This window comes from Vidua chalybeata, chromosome 24 (genome assembly GCF_026979565.1).
Source record: "Vidua chalybeata isolate OUT-0048 chromosome 24, bVidCha1 merged haplotype, whole genome shotgun sequence".
In the NCBI taxonomy this organism is placed as follows: domain Eukaryota; kingdom Metazoa; phylum Chordata; class Aves; order Passeriformes; family Viduidae; genus Vidua; species Vidua chalybeata.
Window position 1 is genome coordinate 971,903 of NC_071553.1, and position 17,793 is coordinate 989,695.

Here is a 17,793-nt window from a genome sequence, read left to right on the forward strand (position 1 = left end):
GGCTGGAGAACAGGCAGCTCTGTTCCCCCAGCCTGGTGCCTGGGGAGCTGCTGCACCCCTGAGGCCCAGCAGGGGTGGCCCTGAACGGGGCCAGGGGGCTCAGCAGAGCTGGTGGGGTATGAGGAGCAACCTGGGGCTGGAAGGGACGAGCCCAAAGCCTGCGTGAGCCCAGGGTGTGGTGTCTGAGTGCCAGCATGGGGACACTGCAGGGTGACCTGGCCCTGGCCCGAGTTCCCCCAGTGAGGAATCCACGCGGCCTCGGCCCAGGACAGTCCTTTAATGCACGTCTGGCTGCACGGGGACATCTTGGGGTGCCACATCCCGGGGTGCCACATCCCGGCTGAGCCAGGCACGGGGGGAGCAGCTGCTGCCTCTGGGGCGTCTCTGCAGGGCTGGGAGGGGACGGGTGCCAGTGGCCCTTGGGGACAGCACGGCCGGAGCGGCTGGTGGAGGGGGGACGCTGTGCAGGAGCAGGGCTGAGGGCATTGCTGGAAGGAGAAGCTCGGGTCTCCTTTCCACACCGTCGTCCTTGTGTTTCAGCTCAGTGGGAATTCAGGGAAGGGCACAAAGGGACAGGGGAGCAGCGAGGGCAGGCTGGCAGCAGGGATGGGGACGGTCTTCTTGCCAGTGCTCCTGTGGGAAAGAAACAGCAGAGGGGTGGCTTTGGCTGTGGGTGCTGCCAGCAGTGCAGCACGCCCAAAGGGGAGCGCCCAGGAGAAGAGGAGAGGGGCTGGCAGGCACCCCATGGCAGGGAGGTGTGGGACAGACCCCCAGGCAAGTGTGGGGTGGGACATGGGGACGGGTGGCCTTTTGCTGTAGGGAGTGGGGACATTTCCAAGCACAGCCCAGGAGGCTGAGGGAGCACAGGGGGATCAGGACCCAGCCCTACCTCTCACTGCCCCGTGGGGGACTTGGCAGCGTCGAACATCTTCTTCCTCCCCTCCATGCCCGACATGGCTTCCACGTTCTTGCGCCAGTCGCCCACTTCCACAGGGCGTTCCTGCCGAGGGACGGGGCTGGGGATGAGGGTCTGGCAGCCCTGCCCCATCCCTCCACTGCACAGAGCCCTCAGCTGGGAGACAGCTGCCCCCTCGCAAAGTCCCTGTCTCTCTGCCGTGTGTCCCTGCACAAGGAGCTGGCAAACAGCGGCCTGATCTCCACAGGGAGGTCTGGATCCATGTGGATACTCCCCTCCTCAAAGCCTGCATTCATGCACCAGAAGGCTCAGTAATCCCAGAAGGATTTCTTTAGGAGGAAGAAACCACGTGGGACTTCGGGTTTACACCAGCACAGTGGGGCAAATGTTTTTACTGAAGTAAAAACACTTCCTGCATTGCCCTCCCACCTCCACCTTCTCTGAGCCTTTGGTGGGGACTGGGATTGTTGGTGTGACAGTGAGAGCCTGACAGACACTTGCAGAGCAGAAGGGCAGGTGACAGCAGCTCTGGGCAGGTGACAGCAGCTCTGGGAGCCCAGGTGTCTGCTCTGCCACCGCCCAGCATTCGTAGATTACAAGCTGTACCCCAACGCCATCTCACCACATCTAGAACAAACCCAGATCTGTTCTCCTCCTGGTGCTCAGGGCTGTAAGCACAGTTTTCTGTCCAAAGGGCTAGAAAAGTGCTATACCACAATGGGGGGACAAAGGAAAAACAGCTGAAAATTGAGATTCTCATCCAATTCTCATTCAATCTGCTGAGCTGGAACGAGCTGGTGAAACCCCTCTGGGGAGAGGGGATTCCCAGCTGTGCCTGGGGATGAGGCACAGCTCCTGGTGCTGGGGCACCTGCACAGCCCAGGCAGGTTTTGGGCATCGCTGGCATTGGGACTTTCCCTTCTCACACCTCTGCCAGGCTGGTGAGAACCGAGTCATTTATCTCAGGCCAAGTGCTGGGCTGCTCTGTTTTATCTAATCTGGGTCCAGGAGTCCCCTGGGAGATTTCTGGGTGTGATTGTGCCCAACAAGAGCTCTCACGGTTCCCTGCAAGATCAAAGATCAGACTCTGCATGTGCAGCTCAGCCATGGTGCTGAGGGGGCCCAGCTGAGAGACCCCCACACACTCTGGGAGGGAAAAGCACCACGGACTCAGCCCTGATTCTCACATGTCACCATCCACCAGTTGCCTGGCCCAGTCAGACTGGTCCTACATGGTCCCACGAGATCCCAGAACGGGAATGGCCTCACAAGGCTCTTTGCAAGGCTGACAAGGGGTGAACACAGGGTGCCCTGGAGAAGGGCAAGGGCACCCCTAGGAAATCTGACCATCTCCAGCCTCCAGAGGAGTCACCCACCTTCTCCGTGTCCTCCTTCTTGACAGACTTCAGGTTGGCCCTGAGATCCATGGACACCTTGTGCTTGGAGCCCAGCAGAGCCCTGAGCATGGCATCGGCCGAGACACGAACCCGGCGCAAGGGAGGGCGCTTGAACTTCCCTCGGAGATCGAGAACTTTGATTTTCAGATCTTTAATCTGCAGGGGCAGGTGAGGAGCAGGAGTGGGAGGTCACTGCTTGGCTGCCTTGCACAAGAGCCCCTGTGGGAAGCAGTAGGCCCTGCCAGCACCGAGCCCCAGAGGGATCTGCACCTCTCCTGCAGGACCACCCCCACCAAGGCTCGGCCCACCCAGGCTCAGAGCTGGGCCCAGCCTGCTCAGGCAGCAGCTGTACCACAAGCAGCTCTCAGACCCACAGGGGTGACCAGGAGAGCGAGGAACCTCTCTGTGGACCCCAAGGACAGTTGGGATTCCCTTGGGCAGGGATGAGCCTTGCTCTGAGTGGTGCCTTGCAGAGCAAACACCAGCCCTGAGAAAACCCTAGTGCCTGTCCCACATCCCAGCTCAGCCTGGTCCATGACACATCCCCATTCAAGCCAGAGCTGCCACTGGGAGGGAGTTTCCAGAAGGAACCAGCCTGTCCTCCCTCCTACCTCCCGGGTGTTATGGTTGCATTTCGCTTCTATGTCGTATCTCTCCTCATCCACAATTTCCACCTTCTCGTGCAGCTCCCTGCACAGGTCCTGGGGGCCAAGAAAACAGGAGAGCAGTGAGCGAGGCCCCCCATGCTCCCAAGGAGCTCACTCCACCCCTGGCCTGAGGAATACCTGGAGCTGGCTCAAGGAGAGCCCGCTGGTGTGCAGTGGAGTGACCCGCTCAGACAGGTACCTCTCCTTCTCTGCCTGCTTGTCCACAATCTCCTGATCCCACTCCTCTTTGGCTTTGGCCAGCATCAAACTCTGTGAGCACAAGGAAATGGCAGAAGTGGGAATTGAACAGGCCCCTGTTTCCCTGAGCCTCTCACAAACGGTCTCTGGGATGGGGCAGTCTCGTGTGCCACCCCCTCCCTGCTGTCCCCAAGCGCACATCAAAGCCTCCCCACAGCTGCGTGGGGCGGGCGGGGTGGGCCGGGGCTGTGGGGCCCTGGTGCCGCTGGGGGCTGACGTGGGCTCTGCTGGGGCAGGGAATGTTTATCCCAAGCCAGAGTCCGGGGAGCTCCCAGGCTTGTGCTGCAGCACAAATGGGCTGAGGCTTCAGAGCCGAAGGTGTGGGGGTCTCTCCCCACCTCGGTGAAGGGGAGGTTTGTTTGGACCACAAATCCCACATGAGTGAGAAGAGAAAGGTGGGGTGGGAGCTGCTCCCCACAGCCCATCCTTGAGCTTTCCTCATCCCTGTCCCACCGACCACACGCTGCAACCCGGCTCCTTTCCCCCAGCAAGAGAAACCCCAGGGAGTTTCCAGCCCTCAGGACTCACCTTCAACAAGAGTTTGCGTGAGGCTGTGATCTTGGATTTTCTCTAGGGGAAAGGGGAGGGAAGGAAAACACCCTTTGAAAACAAACGGGCAGCAAACTCAGAGCAGCACCAGGGTCTCTCCCAAAGGGAAAGGCACTTACCTCCCTGCAGGCAGGGGAGCAGCCAGGGAGGAGCAGAAAAAACAAGAGAAGAGAACAGGGCATCAAGGAATGAGAGTAAAAAAGAAGGGATAGTCAAGGAATGCATCTCGTGTGGTTGCAGTTGGTTCCTTATTTCTGTATCTCACAGCTGCCACCAGCACGTGAACCAGGTCTGAGGTGAAGGTGCCCTCTGGAAATGCAGTGGGAGGGGGCCACAGCCAAGAAAGCCAAAATGTCACTCAGGTGTGGCAGGTGAGCTGGCACTGTGCCCATCGTGCCAACCCCAGCTCAGTCCCTGTGGTTCAGACACCCTCGTTCCCCCACTCCCAGTTCAGCTGGGTCGGGATGCTTGGATCCTGTCAGGCTCACAGGGTTGGGACATCCCCAGCTCGTTGCTCCAGGAAAGCTTTACAGGGAGTTCCCACTGGGGATTGTGTTGTATTTGTGCGATGTGCTACAGAGAGCCTCACGGCAAATCCAGAGGTGCTGCACCCCCTCAAATCTGCATTTTGGGATCTAGGAAAGCCCCGAGGTTTGAACTGGGAGACTGAAAGGGCAAACAATTTGCATTTAAAGACAGCTTTTGCAAGGGGAATGGCACAGAGGTCTGGGGCAGGGCAGGGTCTCCCAGCTGATCCTCCCCAAAGGGACAAGCGCAGCGGGGCCAGGCTTTATGGGATCCGAGGGGACCGCAGCTACTCACGGCTCTGGCATCGCGGCGTGTGCTGTTCCCTGCCAAAGAGAGGGAAAGCGGCTGAAACAAAGGTGCAAATCCCGAATGCACCCAGAGGCAGAAGGCGGCGAGGGGGCGATGCCGAGGTGCGGTGCTGCCCCGCGCTGTCGGCGGAGGGAAGCGGCTCCGCAGCCTCCATCCCCGGTGGAACACGGGCCGAGCCGCCGGGCTCCGGGAAAACCTGCCCGCCTCTCGGGCAAGCTGCAGCGTGCCGCCAGCCGGCCCTGCAGGGCTCGGGCTCCTCGGGGCTTTTCCCAAGCTCCGAGCTGTTCCCCCGCCGGCTGCGTCGCCCACCCCAGCTCGGGGCAAGGGATGGAGGCTGGAAATGTCAGGAGAAATGGGGGTGCCTCGGGGGCTCCCCCACTGTGAGGGCTCAGGGAGTCCTGTCCTGCAGCTCCCGTGGGCAACGGCAGGGATGGGAGTGCCAAAACCCATCCAGGGATGGAGCAAAGGGCAGCAACTCTGCTCTGGAACAGGGCTGAGAGAGCTGGGGGTGCCCACTCTGGAGCAAAGAAGGATCTGGGGAGACCTGAGAGCCCCTTCCAGTGCCCAAAGGGGCTCCAGGAGAGCTGGAGAGGAGCTCTGGGACAAGGGGTGGAGGGACAGGACAAGGGGAATGGCTTCCCACTGCCGGAGAGCAGGGTTGGATGGGATATTGGGAAGGAATTCTTGGCTGTGAGACCCTGGCACAGGGTGCCCAGAGAAGCTGTGGCTGCCCCATCCCTGAAAGTGTCCAAGGCCAGGTAGGACAGGGCTTGGAGCAGCCTGGGACAGTGGAAGGTGTCCCTGCCATGGCAGGGGAGGCACTGGATGGTCTTTAAGGTCCCTCCCAACCCAAACCATTGTGGGATTCTCTAAGAGCCCACAGCTGAGCAGGTTCCTTCAGGAGTCACATTCCAGGTGAAACACTCAGGGTTTCCTATTTTACGTTTGCCTGGTGATCCCAAGCCCTGGCAGCTGCTCCAGCCCATGCTGCTCCCCTGGCCCTGCTCTGACTTCACTGTCCCTTCCTGTGCTGAGCAGCTGGGGCACCCTGTAAGCCCAAGCAGCAGAAAATGTGGGGGGAAATAACAATCCTTTTAAATCTTTTTTTTTTCCTTAAACAGCATTTTCCAGGTGTGGGTTTAGTCCTTTTCTTGGGAGTGAAATAGACAAGCTGGGATTTTTTGCCTTGATCCTTTTGCATCCCCCGATATTTGGAAACTGTTTTAGACCCCAAGGATTCGTGCTGGGGGAAATAAAAAGCTGGTCTCAGCTGCTCACAGGTTTGTGTGGAACCTGTGCCAAGGAAATCTCAGGGCACTTCCTGGCTCTGCCCCTTGTCCCTGTTCCCACCCCATGCCCCCACAGCTCAGCCAGAGACATGTCCTGAATAAAGGAGTTTAAGGGATGGCAGGGGGGGGGGAATGTAATAAAATCCCAGCAGGAATCATCTTCCCCAGAGCCCCCCAGTCCACCAGTCCAGATCCCTGGATTTACAAGGAAAAATCCCAAGAACAGGAATTTCTTTGTCCTCAAACCACATCAGACAGATTCTGTTTCCTGCCTTTGTAGAGGTTTTTGGTGCTGTGACAAATCTCCCAGGCAGCACTGGTGCCTTGAACAGGCTGGGTCCCAGCTGCTGCCCCCAAGTTTATTTCGGGGGTGGCAGAGGAGCCTTTCTTTCCCTGGAGCTGAGAGGGCTGGGAGCAGCCTCTCAGCGTTTCCATTGTTCCCTGCTGGAGCAGAGCCCAGCATTCCTTGGGGTGGGATCCACAGCACACCTCGAGCTCACGACCTCTGCCAAGGTCAGTCACATTTTCGGGCCAAATGGTCCTAAATTGGTTTCCCAAACAACTGCAGGGACTCAGCTGTGCCAGTGAGACATCTCCAGCAATCCCCAGTGCCAGGACTTTTGGACTGCAGCTGAATCTGGAGCATCCATGACAGTCTTCACTCCCTGATGGGGACGAGAGGATCTGAGCAAGCTAATTCTGCACTATTTGCACTGTCCCAGCTGTGAAAAGCTAATAAAGCTTATTGAACCACTGGATCCTGGAAATCCTTAAAAGAAATAATCCCATAAACACAAACACAGTCAATCCTGACATCCTCCCCCATCCCAGGAGGCTGGAGACAAACCACAAGCACTCTCCCAGCTACCAGGACTCCACACTCTGTTCCCACCCCAAACCTCCCACCAGTGAGCCAGGCTGGAACACTCGGGCAGTGCTCCCCAAACAGTCCTGTTTGCCATGGTTTGGGAAAAAACAGGCAAATACCAGCTCAAAGTCTTTGTCCCAATTGCAGCCTCACCAATCCTCTCTCCAAGAGCGGAGGAAATGTCTGATCCACCTCAGAGAGGGGGAGAAATTCAGGCAGATTCTCATGCTGGGGGTTCCTCTATGTCACGTGCGAGTGCCGGGGCTCTCGTACCCATCTCAGCACCAGCACACCCGGAGGGGGACAGGGGCAGTGGCAGTGGCAGTGCCTTACCTGGCTGTGCAGGAGGGAGGTGACGCCTGGCCTGGGGACAGCCGCGCTCTGCCGGGGCTGGGGCTGAGCGGGGGTATTGAATCCCAGCCCTGCCTGCAAGTGGTTGGTAAAAATAGCACAAATCCCCTCCTCTGCAGGCATCTGCTGCAAGCCCCGGGAGTGCTGGGACTGCTGCTCACACCTGGGGCCCTGCCTGGAACACAGGGACACACACAGGTCACCCGTATGTCACTGCACTTGTGTCCCAGGGCACCCACAACCCCCCTTTGGTTCGGAGAATTCCAGGGCTGTTTGCATGCAAATCATCCCAGGCTGGTTTGGGTGGGAAGAGACCTAAAAATCATCCAGTCCCAGCCCTGCCATGGCAGGGACACTTTCCACTATCCCAGGCTGCTCCATGCCCTGTCCAACCTGGTCTTGGACACTTCCAGGGATGGGGCAGTCCTGTGCATCCTGGGCACCCTGTGCCAAGGCCTCACCACTTTCACAGGGAAGGATTTCTCCCCACTATCCCATCTAACCCTGCCCTCTGGCAATGGGAAGCCATTCCCCTTGTCCTGTCCCTCCAGGCTCTTGTCCAGTCCCTCCCCAGCTCTCCTGGAGCCCCTTTGGGCACTGGAATGCCCCCAGCTCGGACAGCACCTGCTCACATGGGGGTTGTTGGGGACACACAGACAGGCTCAGGCTGACCAGAGCTGGTGATGCCGTGGGGATGGGCTACATCCTCCTGGCACCTCTGCCTAGGGTCTGTCCTGTGACAGCTCCAGAGATGCTGGAAAAGGCAGGGGAGGGGGTGTGAACAGCCTGGGAGCTGCTGCCATGCTGAGCCCTGCGTGGTGGGGCACACACAGGACAGTGCTGGCCAGGCGGCCTCCTGGCAGCCACCAGAGCAGGACGGGGAACCTCAGCAGGCCAGGCTGCATTGCTGAGGGTTGATGGTGCAAACCAGCAAATGTGGGGTCACACCTCAGGCCAGGCAGGGTGGGGACCAAGGAGGGCACAGTCCCCTCTCTATGGAGGAGGACCAGCCCTACTCCCCCAGCACAGCACTGCAGCTTGGCATGCTCAAGCAACTCCCAGCCCCTCACAGGCCCTGAGGTTTTCCCCATGAAAAGCAGTGAAGAAGCTGCTGTGTGTCCCCACTGCCCCCCACAAAGCCCCTTGCCCAGTGTCCCTTTGCATGACAAGGGCTGCAGGGCAGGCAACACCTGTTCCCCGGGATATTTTTAGGGACAAATTTAGGAACAAACAATTCCCAACGTGGGGCCCAGCAGGGACAATGCATGGCATGTTAATCCTGGGGCTTTTATGGCCAGGAGAGGGACAGAGCTGCAGGAGTGGGGTATTGTAAAATGCGGGCGAACCCAATGGGAAGAAATGATGATGTCCAACTCCAGTTCAGAAGGCTAGATGATTTCTTTATTATAACTATGCTATAATACATTAATATACTATATAAAGGAAGATACTAAAATTAAAATTGTTCTAACTACCATATCTAAGCACTAACAACTCGTGACCCTGTTCTCGAGAGTCCAGCCACAGGTGGATTGGCTTGGATTGGCTATCAGGCCCAAACAATCCTCACCAGAACCCAACCAAGCAATCACCCCAGGTAAACAACTCTCCAAACACATTCCACATGGGAAAAACAAGGAGCAGAAATAGAAATTGTTTTCTCTTTCTTTCTCTCTGTGCACCTCTATGAAAAATCTTGAGAGAGAGAGAGAAATGTGCTGCCACAGTGGGGCAGCTCCCATGGTGGGGAGCACAGACAGCCCCCACCCTGCAGAGCCTCCCTGGCTCCTTCCCCCTGCCTGGACACCAGCAGGAGCTGCTGGGAGATCAGTGACAGTAGCAATGGCAGTGGCAGTGCCATCCTTGTGTTAATTGCACCAAGCAAATCCCAGTGGGCAAGGGAGAAACCCCTCCCTGCATCCAGCCCACCCCCGGGACCCCTGCAAGGACCCTTGCCTGGCTCCAAACGCCAGCGCAGAGGATCTGCTGTCCCCTCCGAGTAGGAGGAGGAGGCTTTAAGCAGCCCCGTCAGACCTTTATAAGGAAAAGCCCCCTCGGGGCCAGGCCTCCAGCATCTTTCCTCCCGGATGCCTTGGAATTGTTTTCGGAGCACAGAGGAGCCAAAATTAGCCTGTGACAACGGCGCTGCATTCCCGCAGCTCCGGGGATGGGGCGGGGGCTGCTTCGGATGCCATCTGCTCCAGTCTCAGGTTTCATCCTCTGCTGGGACCCGGAGTGAGGAGGAAAGGGCAGGAGAGGGATGGGGCAATGGGACCCCTAGATTTGGGGTTTGTCCATGGGTTTCAAAGCCCCAGCTCTGCCATGGGGGCTGCACAGAGGGACTGGCAGGGGACCGCGATGTCCCATCCCTCCTCCCCAGCTGACACAGAGGGGACGTTCCGAGTCCTTGGCTCACAGACCACAGGGAGCTGCCTCCAGGTGAGGGGTTGTTTTATCAGGTGCCACCTGGGCCTTGGGCACCACTCTGAGCTGGTGGGGGTGGGAAGGATCAGGCTGGAAATCTACAGGGTAGAGCAGTGCTGAGGGCAAATTCAGAGCAAAATAATGAAACTATATCTGGGATTGGCTCCATTGGTCAGAGCTGGGTGCTGATAACACCCAGGTCATGGGTTTGATCCCCATTCACTTTAGAGTTGGACTCAATGATCCTTGTGGGTCCCTTCCAACTCAGACTATTCCTTGATTCTGTGATTTGTCCATGTGCTGCTGCTGCTACAAATCAAATATCCCCCTGTTACTGGGAGCCACTGGTTGAAGGGAAGTGTTCCCCTTGGGCTACCACCAAGGGGATGGATGCCAACAGATTCCCAGAGAGCTGTATGGGGAGGTCAGACCCAGCCAGGAGCAGGTCCCCAGGGACAGCTGCTTGTCCCTGAATGTCCCTGGGATCTACAGCTCACCTGTGTTTAGTCTCTTACAAGTGGACCCTCTGGCATGTGTTTAGAGGGATGGGGCATTTTCCCCCTCAGGACCTTCCAAGTCCCTGGAGGGTGTTGGTGCATCAGCCCCACACCCATGGCAGGGGCTGCCAGAGCTGCCCAATGGTGCCTGGTGTGGGATGTGCCCATGGGGAGGACAGTGTGGGAATGCCATGAGAAACTACAGTCATTTAGCATAAGGCATTTCCCCAGAGTCCTCTGCCACTCAATGCAAATGAGCACATGCCCATCACCTGTCAGTTTATGGTTGTCATCTCCCCAAGTTCTGGAAAGTTCCCTGTTCTCGTTGTTCCTAATGGTTCCCTCTGTAAACCACTCCTTCCCTTTTCCCTCATTGGCCCAGTTTGTGTTACCCTTACACCCTCTTCCCATTGGATCATTTGTACCCTAGTTACTCCTTCCCTCCCCAGTTATACTCTGGCCCCTCTTTCCCCGGGGCTCTCGGAGTCTGCCTCCCCTGAGTGTGGTTGTCTCCTTGCTTCTATTTCTGCCTCTGACTCCGTTGATCAATCCTCAATAAACCCACTCGGATTCCAGCAGCTCAAGAGTCCTTCCGTCTTCCTGCTGGGGATTTTAATTACGCTATCCAGGCACCCGTTGACCAGACAACTGAGGGTCACCCTGTGGGACTTGGTCCGGGGTAGCCTATACCCTGGCTCCTCAAGGTCTTGGGACTCCAAATGCAAAGGTACCTGACTCCTGTGAGCGGTTCAGCTGCCCCAGATGAAGCCAATCTCCCTGAAGAAATGGACTTGAAGCAATGCAGGAAAGAACTCTTCCCCTCCTCAGAACCCTCCCACCCATGCTGTCCTCACCCTCTCCCAACCACCATCCTCGTTCCATCAACCCCGATGGAATTCACAAAGCCAGCAGCTCCCAGAGCATCCAGGACAGACTGAGAAATGACAGCTGAGCCTCTGGTGTCCTTTGGGACTCATCCTCACTGCCACGCTCAGAGTCCAGACTGGGGGGTGACAGGAGACCCCCAGCTGCACCAGGCTTGTCACAGGACTGGGACAGATGATGCCCCACAGACTCACCATGGTGTGGGAGGTTTTCCTTCTGTGGGACAGGTCAGGGACCAGGGGACAGCGAGGTCACCCCCTAAGCCAGGTGATTGCAAGGCTGCAGGGTCAGGTGGCAGTGAAGTGGTGAAGGGCCATGGGACTTGTCCTGAGGAATGGTCCCCCGTGGTGTTTCTCCTGCAGACCATCCAGCAGCTCTCACCCTTCCTGAGCTGCTCACCAGCAGGAGGAACCCACCAGTCCCACCTGCTCTGTGGATTGGTGGCAGTGCAGTGGAAGCTCCTGGGATGCTTCTGAGCCGATGCCTTCTGCAGCCCTGGGGTGAATTTCCTCACCCTGCTGCATCTGTGAACAAGACCCACCAAACCTGAGGGATGCCCAACATGGAAAGGGGGCCAGAATTTGGATAATTACCACAGCCCAGCCTGGGATAATCAGCACAGCCCCAGGCCAGAACCCAAATATTCCCCAGGGGCTGAGAGACCTCTCCCAGCTCATCTGCCCCACTGATCTTCACCCCATTGCGTCAGCCCCACCAGGGCACCCCCATTTCCCACTGCCTGGCGAGGCAGAGGCTTCTCATCCCTCTGGGATGTGCTGCTCCATGTCCTGCTCCTGCAGCCACAGCCCCGTTCTGGGAACCCCAAACTCCAGAGACCCCCTTGGGCCTGGTGCAGCTCAGGAGGGTGCCCGTGCCAGCCCCTCCATCCGTGGGCACAGGACTCACCCTCCCCACTTGGCTACAGAGAGCAAATCCATTGGAAGCAGCTCTGGGGCTGGATGCCAAAGCAGGACAATTATCCCAAAATGCAAGAAACACCTCCCACTTCTAGAAGTATCATGGCCAGTTTGTTTTTCTCTGCTTCAATACTTTGGGGAGGCCTGAAATGTTTTCAGAAGGTGCCAAAGTTGAGGAGGGGTCCCCAGAAGCCAGGGGGCCCTTTAGGAACAGCACAGGCTCCTGCCTCGTGCCTCTGGCACACAAAAAAAGGCTTTGTTAAATAAGGAGGAATTCCCTACTTTGGGATAGTGGAAAGATATCATTGAAATGGAGCCACCTGCTGAAGACTTTAAGCTTTCAATGGCTTTGCCAGTGACACATGAAACCTTCCCAGTGCTGATCCTCTGGGCTCCTCTCACCAGGAGGGGGATTTGGGCTGTTCTGTGCCAGGAGCAGTCATGGCTCAGCAGCGACATCAGTTTGAGTATCACAAAGTCCAGGCTGGTTTCCAGCCTAAGGCAAAATATTCTACATAAGCAAAAAAAGACTGTTCCAAATAACCCAAAATTTCTGGCCCAGGCAGGGACCCTGACAGAGTTCTTGGACATTTTCGGGTATTTTCAGATTTTTACATGTCTCTGAGACACATCTCAGTACCCACTTTGGGCTGGGCTGGGCCACCCCCGCCCCCAGAGCTACTCAGTGACTCCTGCTTGGGGACAGTGGGGGACAGATGGGTGCTGGCATGTGCTGGTTGTTCCCCTGCAGCTCCAGCAATGTCTGGGCCCTCATTTTGTTTCTCCCTGCCTTTCCTGGGCTCCCACACCTCAGCTCTACTGCTGGGGAATGTCACAGTCACAGTTCTGAACCCCCTGGGACACCGAGTCCAAGACTGCAGCAGGACCCTGTGGCTGGGGAATTAATGTATAATCCCTGCAATCCCTGCCCCGACCCCCTCAGCACCCCAGGACCTGTGGAACAAGGACAGTTATTTCTTCCTGCACGCCAGTGCAGGAGGATTCAGTGGAGATGGCCAAGCTCCTCACAGCAGTGCTGGGGACATCCCAGCCTCTGCTCCCTGCAGCATGGACACACAAATATAGAAGAGCTCTGGGCAGGTGGCATGTCCCAAACCAAAATCCAGTGATTTAGGAATTGTAATTTAAGATGGCCAACAATGAAATCATTTTAGGAACATCTGGAGGAAGTTGGACAGTTGACCTAAAGCCAAAAAGCAGAATGCTACTTGGTACAGCTGGTTGTTTTTTTTTTTTTTTTTTTTTTTTTTTTCATTTTTATCTAAAGAGGAGTGACCCACAAGCTCAGAGATGATCCCAGGAGAAGCAGGGCAGTGCCAGGCTCTCCGCAGGGCACCTGGTGATGGAGGAGGTCCCATGTGACAAAAGCATTGGCACCATCAGGCTGCACCTCCTTGTCTCAGCACTGTGACCCCACTGCCCTCCCTGGGGCATCCTGTCCAGCCAGCCCCAAACTGATGCCAAAGCCAGACCTGGGATGTCATCAGGTGGAAAAAACTCCTGTCCTCTGCACCCACTGCACCCTTGTGGTGCTGCTGGGAGGGTGCCAGTCCCTGTGGGTGCTGGCAGAGCCCCTGCCCAGGGTGGGAGGCACAGGGCAGCCCCCCAGAGCAGCCTCAGCACCGGGGCACCCTCGGAGAAGTGTGGGGAGGGATGCTGGAACAGGGGCACTGCAGGCTGGGAGCAGCAGAGCCAGATTTTCAGGCTCCTGCCTTTGAACTCAGGGTGCTCTGGGGCACCTCTCCCCTCTCTGGGGCTCTCCCTGGAGGCCCGAGGGGTCTGGCCAGCCCCTCCTCACCACAGGAGCCCATGTGCTGGAGGGGCTGAGGGGCCACAAAGCCACCCTGCATCTCCCTGTTGTGCCTCAGTTTCCCCACCTCTGGGGGCATTAGAAATGCTTCTTGTGGGTCCTCTCCTGCTTTCCAGGCTGCCTGGGAGTGTGCTGGCACCATGTCCCTGGCACTGGGGGATGCTCCAGCCTCTGGCCCTGGCCCTACTCCACTCCCTGGCCGGGTTCCTGGGCTGTTTATTTGTTTTTCAGTCTCGGGGTGTCTTCTCCTCTGCAGAGACATTCAGCCCTCCCAGGGGAGATGAAGCCAACCCACCTTCCACCCCCACGCTGCTGGCTGGGCTCTGACCCCAGCACCTGCTCCAGGGTCAGCCTGGGAATCCACCCAACTGAGGGTGGGGCAGGTGTGGGTGTCTGCTCAGAAGAAAATCCCAAACCTGGAGGCTTGGGGAGCTCTAAAGTCCCTGGGGGATATGGGGTCCAGGCAGGGAGGCTGGATGTGTGTTGGACTGGATGAAGGGCTGGGGATGAGGATGGAAAAGCTGAACTTTCCCATGCCTGGACCTGAAACGCTGAGACAAGGATTTGTGTTCTCTTACTGTCCTCTCCCTCCATTGACTGCCTGAATTTCTCCCCAGCTCTGGGGTACCGTGGCCTCTCTGCTGCCTCATCATGAGTGCCCAGGGATGTACCATGGCCAGGGCTAGTGCTTACACACCCACCTTGATCATTTTCTCTGACAGTTCGTTGTTGACAGTTGCAAAACAGAAAATATCTATTTACAGGGGGCAAGAGAGCAGAAAAATTGAAAAAAAAACAGTCACACTGAATAAAACGGGTAACTTTTGGAACCCCCTGGCACTGGGTGTTCCCCACCCTGGCACCCACCATGGCACAGGCTTGGGATGCTCACACAGCTTTGATTGAGTCTCACTGAATCCCCTGACTCTGGGAGCTGGGGATTTAGGGGAAACCCCAGAACAATGATACTTGCCCTGGAAATGCTGTGTAAGCACCAGCACCTTCCTGACCACCCCATTCCCTCCTGACTCGTGTGCAGGGACCTGGTCTGGTGCTTGTGCACACAGGGCACCACACCTGAAGCGTGTCCTGTGGAGGGTCCCACCATCCCTAGAGCCCCCCATGTCCCCGTCACGACCCTGGGATGGTGCAGAGCTCCGTCCGTGCAGCGTTTGGGTCCAGCTCCATCTGCACCCCCGGCCTGGCCCCGTCTCCTCTGCACCCCCAGCCGGGGAGGTCCCGATGAATGCAGCTCTGAGACCAGCTGGCCAAGGAGGCTTCGCTGTGTGGAACCCCCCAGTGCCTGTTCCTGCAGAGCCAGCACGAGCCTGGCCCTGCACAGCGAGCAGGCTCCGGCCGTGCCACCGTCCCCAAAGCCACCCGGTGCTGCCCCAGCATGGGGACAGGACCCCACAGGCCCGTGGGTGCAGGCTGGGGTGCAGAATGGGGTGCAGGCTGGGGTGCAGGCTGGGGTGCAGGCTGGGGTACAGGCTGGGGTGCAGAATGGGGTGCAGAATGGGGTACAGACTGGGGTGCAGGCTGGGGTACAGGCTGGGGTGCAGACTGAGGTACAGAATGGGGTGCAGGCTGGGGTGCAGGCTGGGGTACAGGCTGGGGTACAGGCTGGGGTGCAGACTGGGGTGCAGGCTGGGGTACAGAATAGGGTGCAGGCTGGGGTGCAGAATGGGGTACAGAATAGGGTGCAGGCTGGGGTGCAGAATGGGGTGCAGGCTGCCGCGGCCCGGGACATAAGGACACCCCGCTCCGTGATTCCCACGCGTCCGGGAAATCTCCGGCAGGATCCGCAGCGCCTCCGGCCCCGGGCTGGGCTCAGGCTCCGGCTTGTGGAGCGCGCTGCTGGCTCCAGGCGCTGCTGTCTGCGCTGCCTGTCGGGGCAGGGCCATCCCTCCCTGCTGCAGAGCCACAGCACTGCTCCCGCGTCACTGGCACACAAACCACCGTGGGAATCCCTGGGGACACGGCGCAGCGGGACTGGTGATCAGGGAGCCTCAGGGTGCCGGGGGGGTTTTGGAGCCCGACTAGGTGATTCCGGTTTAGGGGTCATGACTGGCAAAGCTCTGTGCAGGATTTGTGCTCTCCCATGCCCTGTGGGGTCCCACAAATCAAAGCAACACCAGGGTAAGAAGCTGAAAGTCCTGTTAAGGGACACTTTTGGTACAGGGAATTGGGGTCCCCAGCATTCCCCAACAGCCCAAGGACATCCCAGGGTAAGACAATGTCCAGCAGCATGGCTGTGTCACCACACCATCGCTCCAGTGCCCTGCTGAGGGGTCCCTGCTGCAGCAGCAGCTTTCCAGCCCCTTTTTAAAACTGGAACCCAGCCACAACCATTTCCCAGTGTCACTGTCACACAGGCAGAGCTCCCTGTGGCACGGATCCTTCGGGCACAGCCTCATCCATCCCCTGTCCTGCAGGAGAGGCCTGGGGTCCCCACCAGTGCACCAAGTCCTGCACATGTCACTTGAATGAAGGGTGGTGGGGCCCCAGGCAGGGATGTCACCTCCTGCCTTGTCTGAAGCACCAGGTGGTGGCCCTGCCTGTGTCCTCTGCCCCGCTGTGCCAAGGGGAGGTGGCTGTGCCCACCCAGCTCCTCTGTCCTGCCCCGGCAAGGGGGAGCCAGCGCCCGCACCGGCCTCCCCGGGGCCACTGTCCTTGTCCCCGGGCTGCGCAGCGGTGACCTCACTTGCCCGCAGGGATCCCGTTCTCTCCAGCACCTGTCGAGCCGAGGGCCATCTCCATCCGACTCCTGGGAAGCTGCGATTCCCTGGGCTGTCCCACCGGGGCTGCGTCCAGCTGCACCACTGCAGAGAGAAGGCTCCTGTCACCTGCTCGGCCAGCGCTGGGACACGGGGCATCCTGAGGGCACTGGGGAGTGGGGCCAGACACCATCCCCACCCCATCCAATGTACAGGATGGCAAAGGGCCCCGTATCCCTCAGACCACCCCAGACAGAGGGAGGACGTTAGAAAGTCCCTGTCCAGGGATACAGAGAAGCCAAACCCACGGGGCATCCCAGCCAGTGCAGCGGGACATGGGAACATCAACCTGCAGACCCACCCCGGTCCACGGGACCCCCTTTGTGATTCCCCAAACCACTCAGGGATGGGAACCTGCGGCCAGGGACCTCATCCCGGGCCGGGTCCTGCTCCCCGAGCCGCGCTGGCTGCGGTACCTGCTCGGCAGCTGTGCCGGGCGCGCACCTCCTGCATCGCCTGCTGGTTCTTGAAGCGCACGAGCCCCATGGTGATCTCAGCGTTCCAGCCCGGGTCCTCCTGGGCGCAGCGGAAGTCGATCTCGAGGCTGTCGTCCATCACCACCGTGAAGTAAATGTGCCGCTCCTTCCACTCCACGCACTCCACGGCCTTCATGCGGGCGAAGCTCAGCTCCTTGCGCCGCGAGCCCTTGGGCTCGAAGAGCTGCAGCCCCTTCTCCGTCAGCAGGCACCGCTTCTTCTTCCAGAGCTGCAGCAGCCCCCCGCTCCGCTTCTCCAGCACCCCCTCCCTCAGCACCTTCTCGGGGGTCATCACGGCTGCTCGGCCCCCCGGATCCTCAGCGCCCTGTGCCGGCCCAGCCGGGCATTACCCGCCGGGGGAATTCCAGCCGCCCCACGCCGGAGCCGAGCTCCCCGGGGCCGGGACCCCGCGGTGGCCGTGCTGCCGCCGGGGCTCGCCGCCCTCTGCTCCGGCTCTCAGAGGGGGTGAGCCATGCGGTGCCCCATTCCGGCCGCCAGCCTGCCGGGGCTCCGCTCCCCGCCCGAGCCGCGTGTGGGATCCGCGCTCCCGGGAGCTGTCGCTACTTGCCCGGCCGCTCTCCCACTCGCATTCCTGCCGCCTCGCCTGGCCCCTCCTGCTCTCAGGCTCCCTTCACGCCCAGACGAAGCCCGACCAAGCCCGGCGCAGCCCCGCTTCACCCGGGAGGAGCTGTTGGGGTGCCCGAGGGCAGACGTAGCCTCAGGGCCTTCGTGTGAACAGGCAGGGTGTGGGATGGGGCTGCATGGCAGCGGTGCAGGGTGTGGGATGGGGCTGCATGGCAGCGGTGCAGGGTGTGGGATGGGGCTGCATGGCAGCGGTGCAGGGTGTGGGATGGGGCTGCATGGCAGCGGTGCA

At 59.0% G+C, this 17,793-nt stretch overlaps 2 protein-coding genes across 4 annotated transcripts; both read right to left on the minus strand.

The window, feature by feature from the left end:
• Nucleotides 1-272: 272 nt before the first annotated feature.
• On the minus strand, nucleotides 273-4,615 carry TNNI1 (troponin I1, slow skeletal type). Of its 2 annotated transcripts, none has more exons than XM_053964009.1 (7): nucleotides 4,586-4,615; nucleotides 3,747-3,788; nucleotides 3,099-3,230; nucleotides 2,925-3,014; nucleotides 2,293-2,469; nucleotides 890-1,000; nucleotides 273-633 (listed from the first exon to the last, which is right to left on the minus strand). In XM_053964009.1, exons 3-6 carry the CDS (start codon nucleotides 3,222-3,224, stop codon nucleotides 893-895), a joined length of 501 nt encoding a protein of 166 aa, XP_053819984.1. In that variant the 5' UTR covers nucleotides 3,225-3,230; nucleotides 3,747-3,788; nucleotides 4,586-4,615; the 3' UTR covers nucleotides 273-633; nucleotides 890-892. The 2 variants fall into 2 exon arrangements, with proteins under 2 accessions (XP_053819984.1, XP_053819983.1); XM_053964008.1 differs by lacking the exon at nucleotides 4,586-4,615 and adding an exon at nucleotides 3,887-3,923.
• An 11,191-nt stretch (nucleotides 4,616-15,806) lies between these two features.
• On the minus strand, nucleotides 15,807-17,395 carry PHLDA3 (pleckstrin homology like domain family A member 3). Of its 2 annotated transcripts, none has more exons than XM_053964022.1 (2): nucleotides 16,888-17,395; nucleotides 15,807-16,488 (listed from the first exon to the last, which is right to left on the minus strand). In XM_053964022.1, the coding sequence occupies exons 1-2, from the start codon at nucleotides 17,209-17,211 to the stop codon at nucleotides 15,826-15,828; spliced, it is 987 nt and encodes a 328-aa protein (XP_053819997.1). In that variant the 5' UTR covers nucleotides 17,212-17,395; the 3' UTR covers nucleotides 15,807-15,825. The 2 variants fall into 2 exon arrangements, with proteins under 2 accessions (XP_053819997.1, XP_053819998.1); XM_053964023.1 differs by having other exon boundaries at nucleotides 16,280-16,488; nucleotides 16,860-17,395.
• Nucleotides 17,396-17,793: the final 398 nt, after the last annotated feature.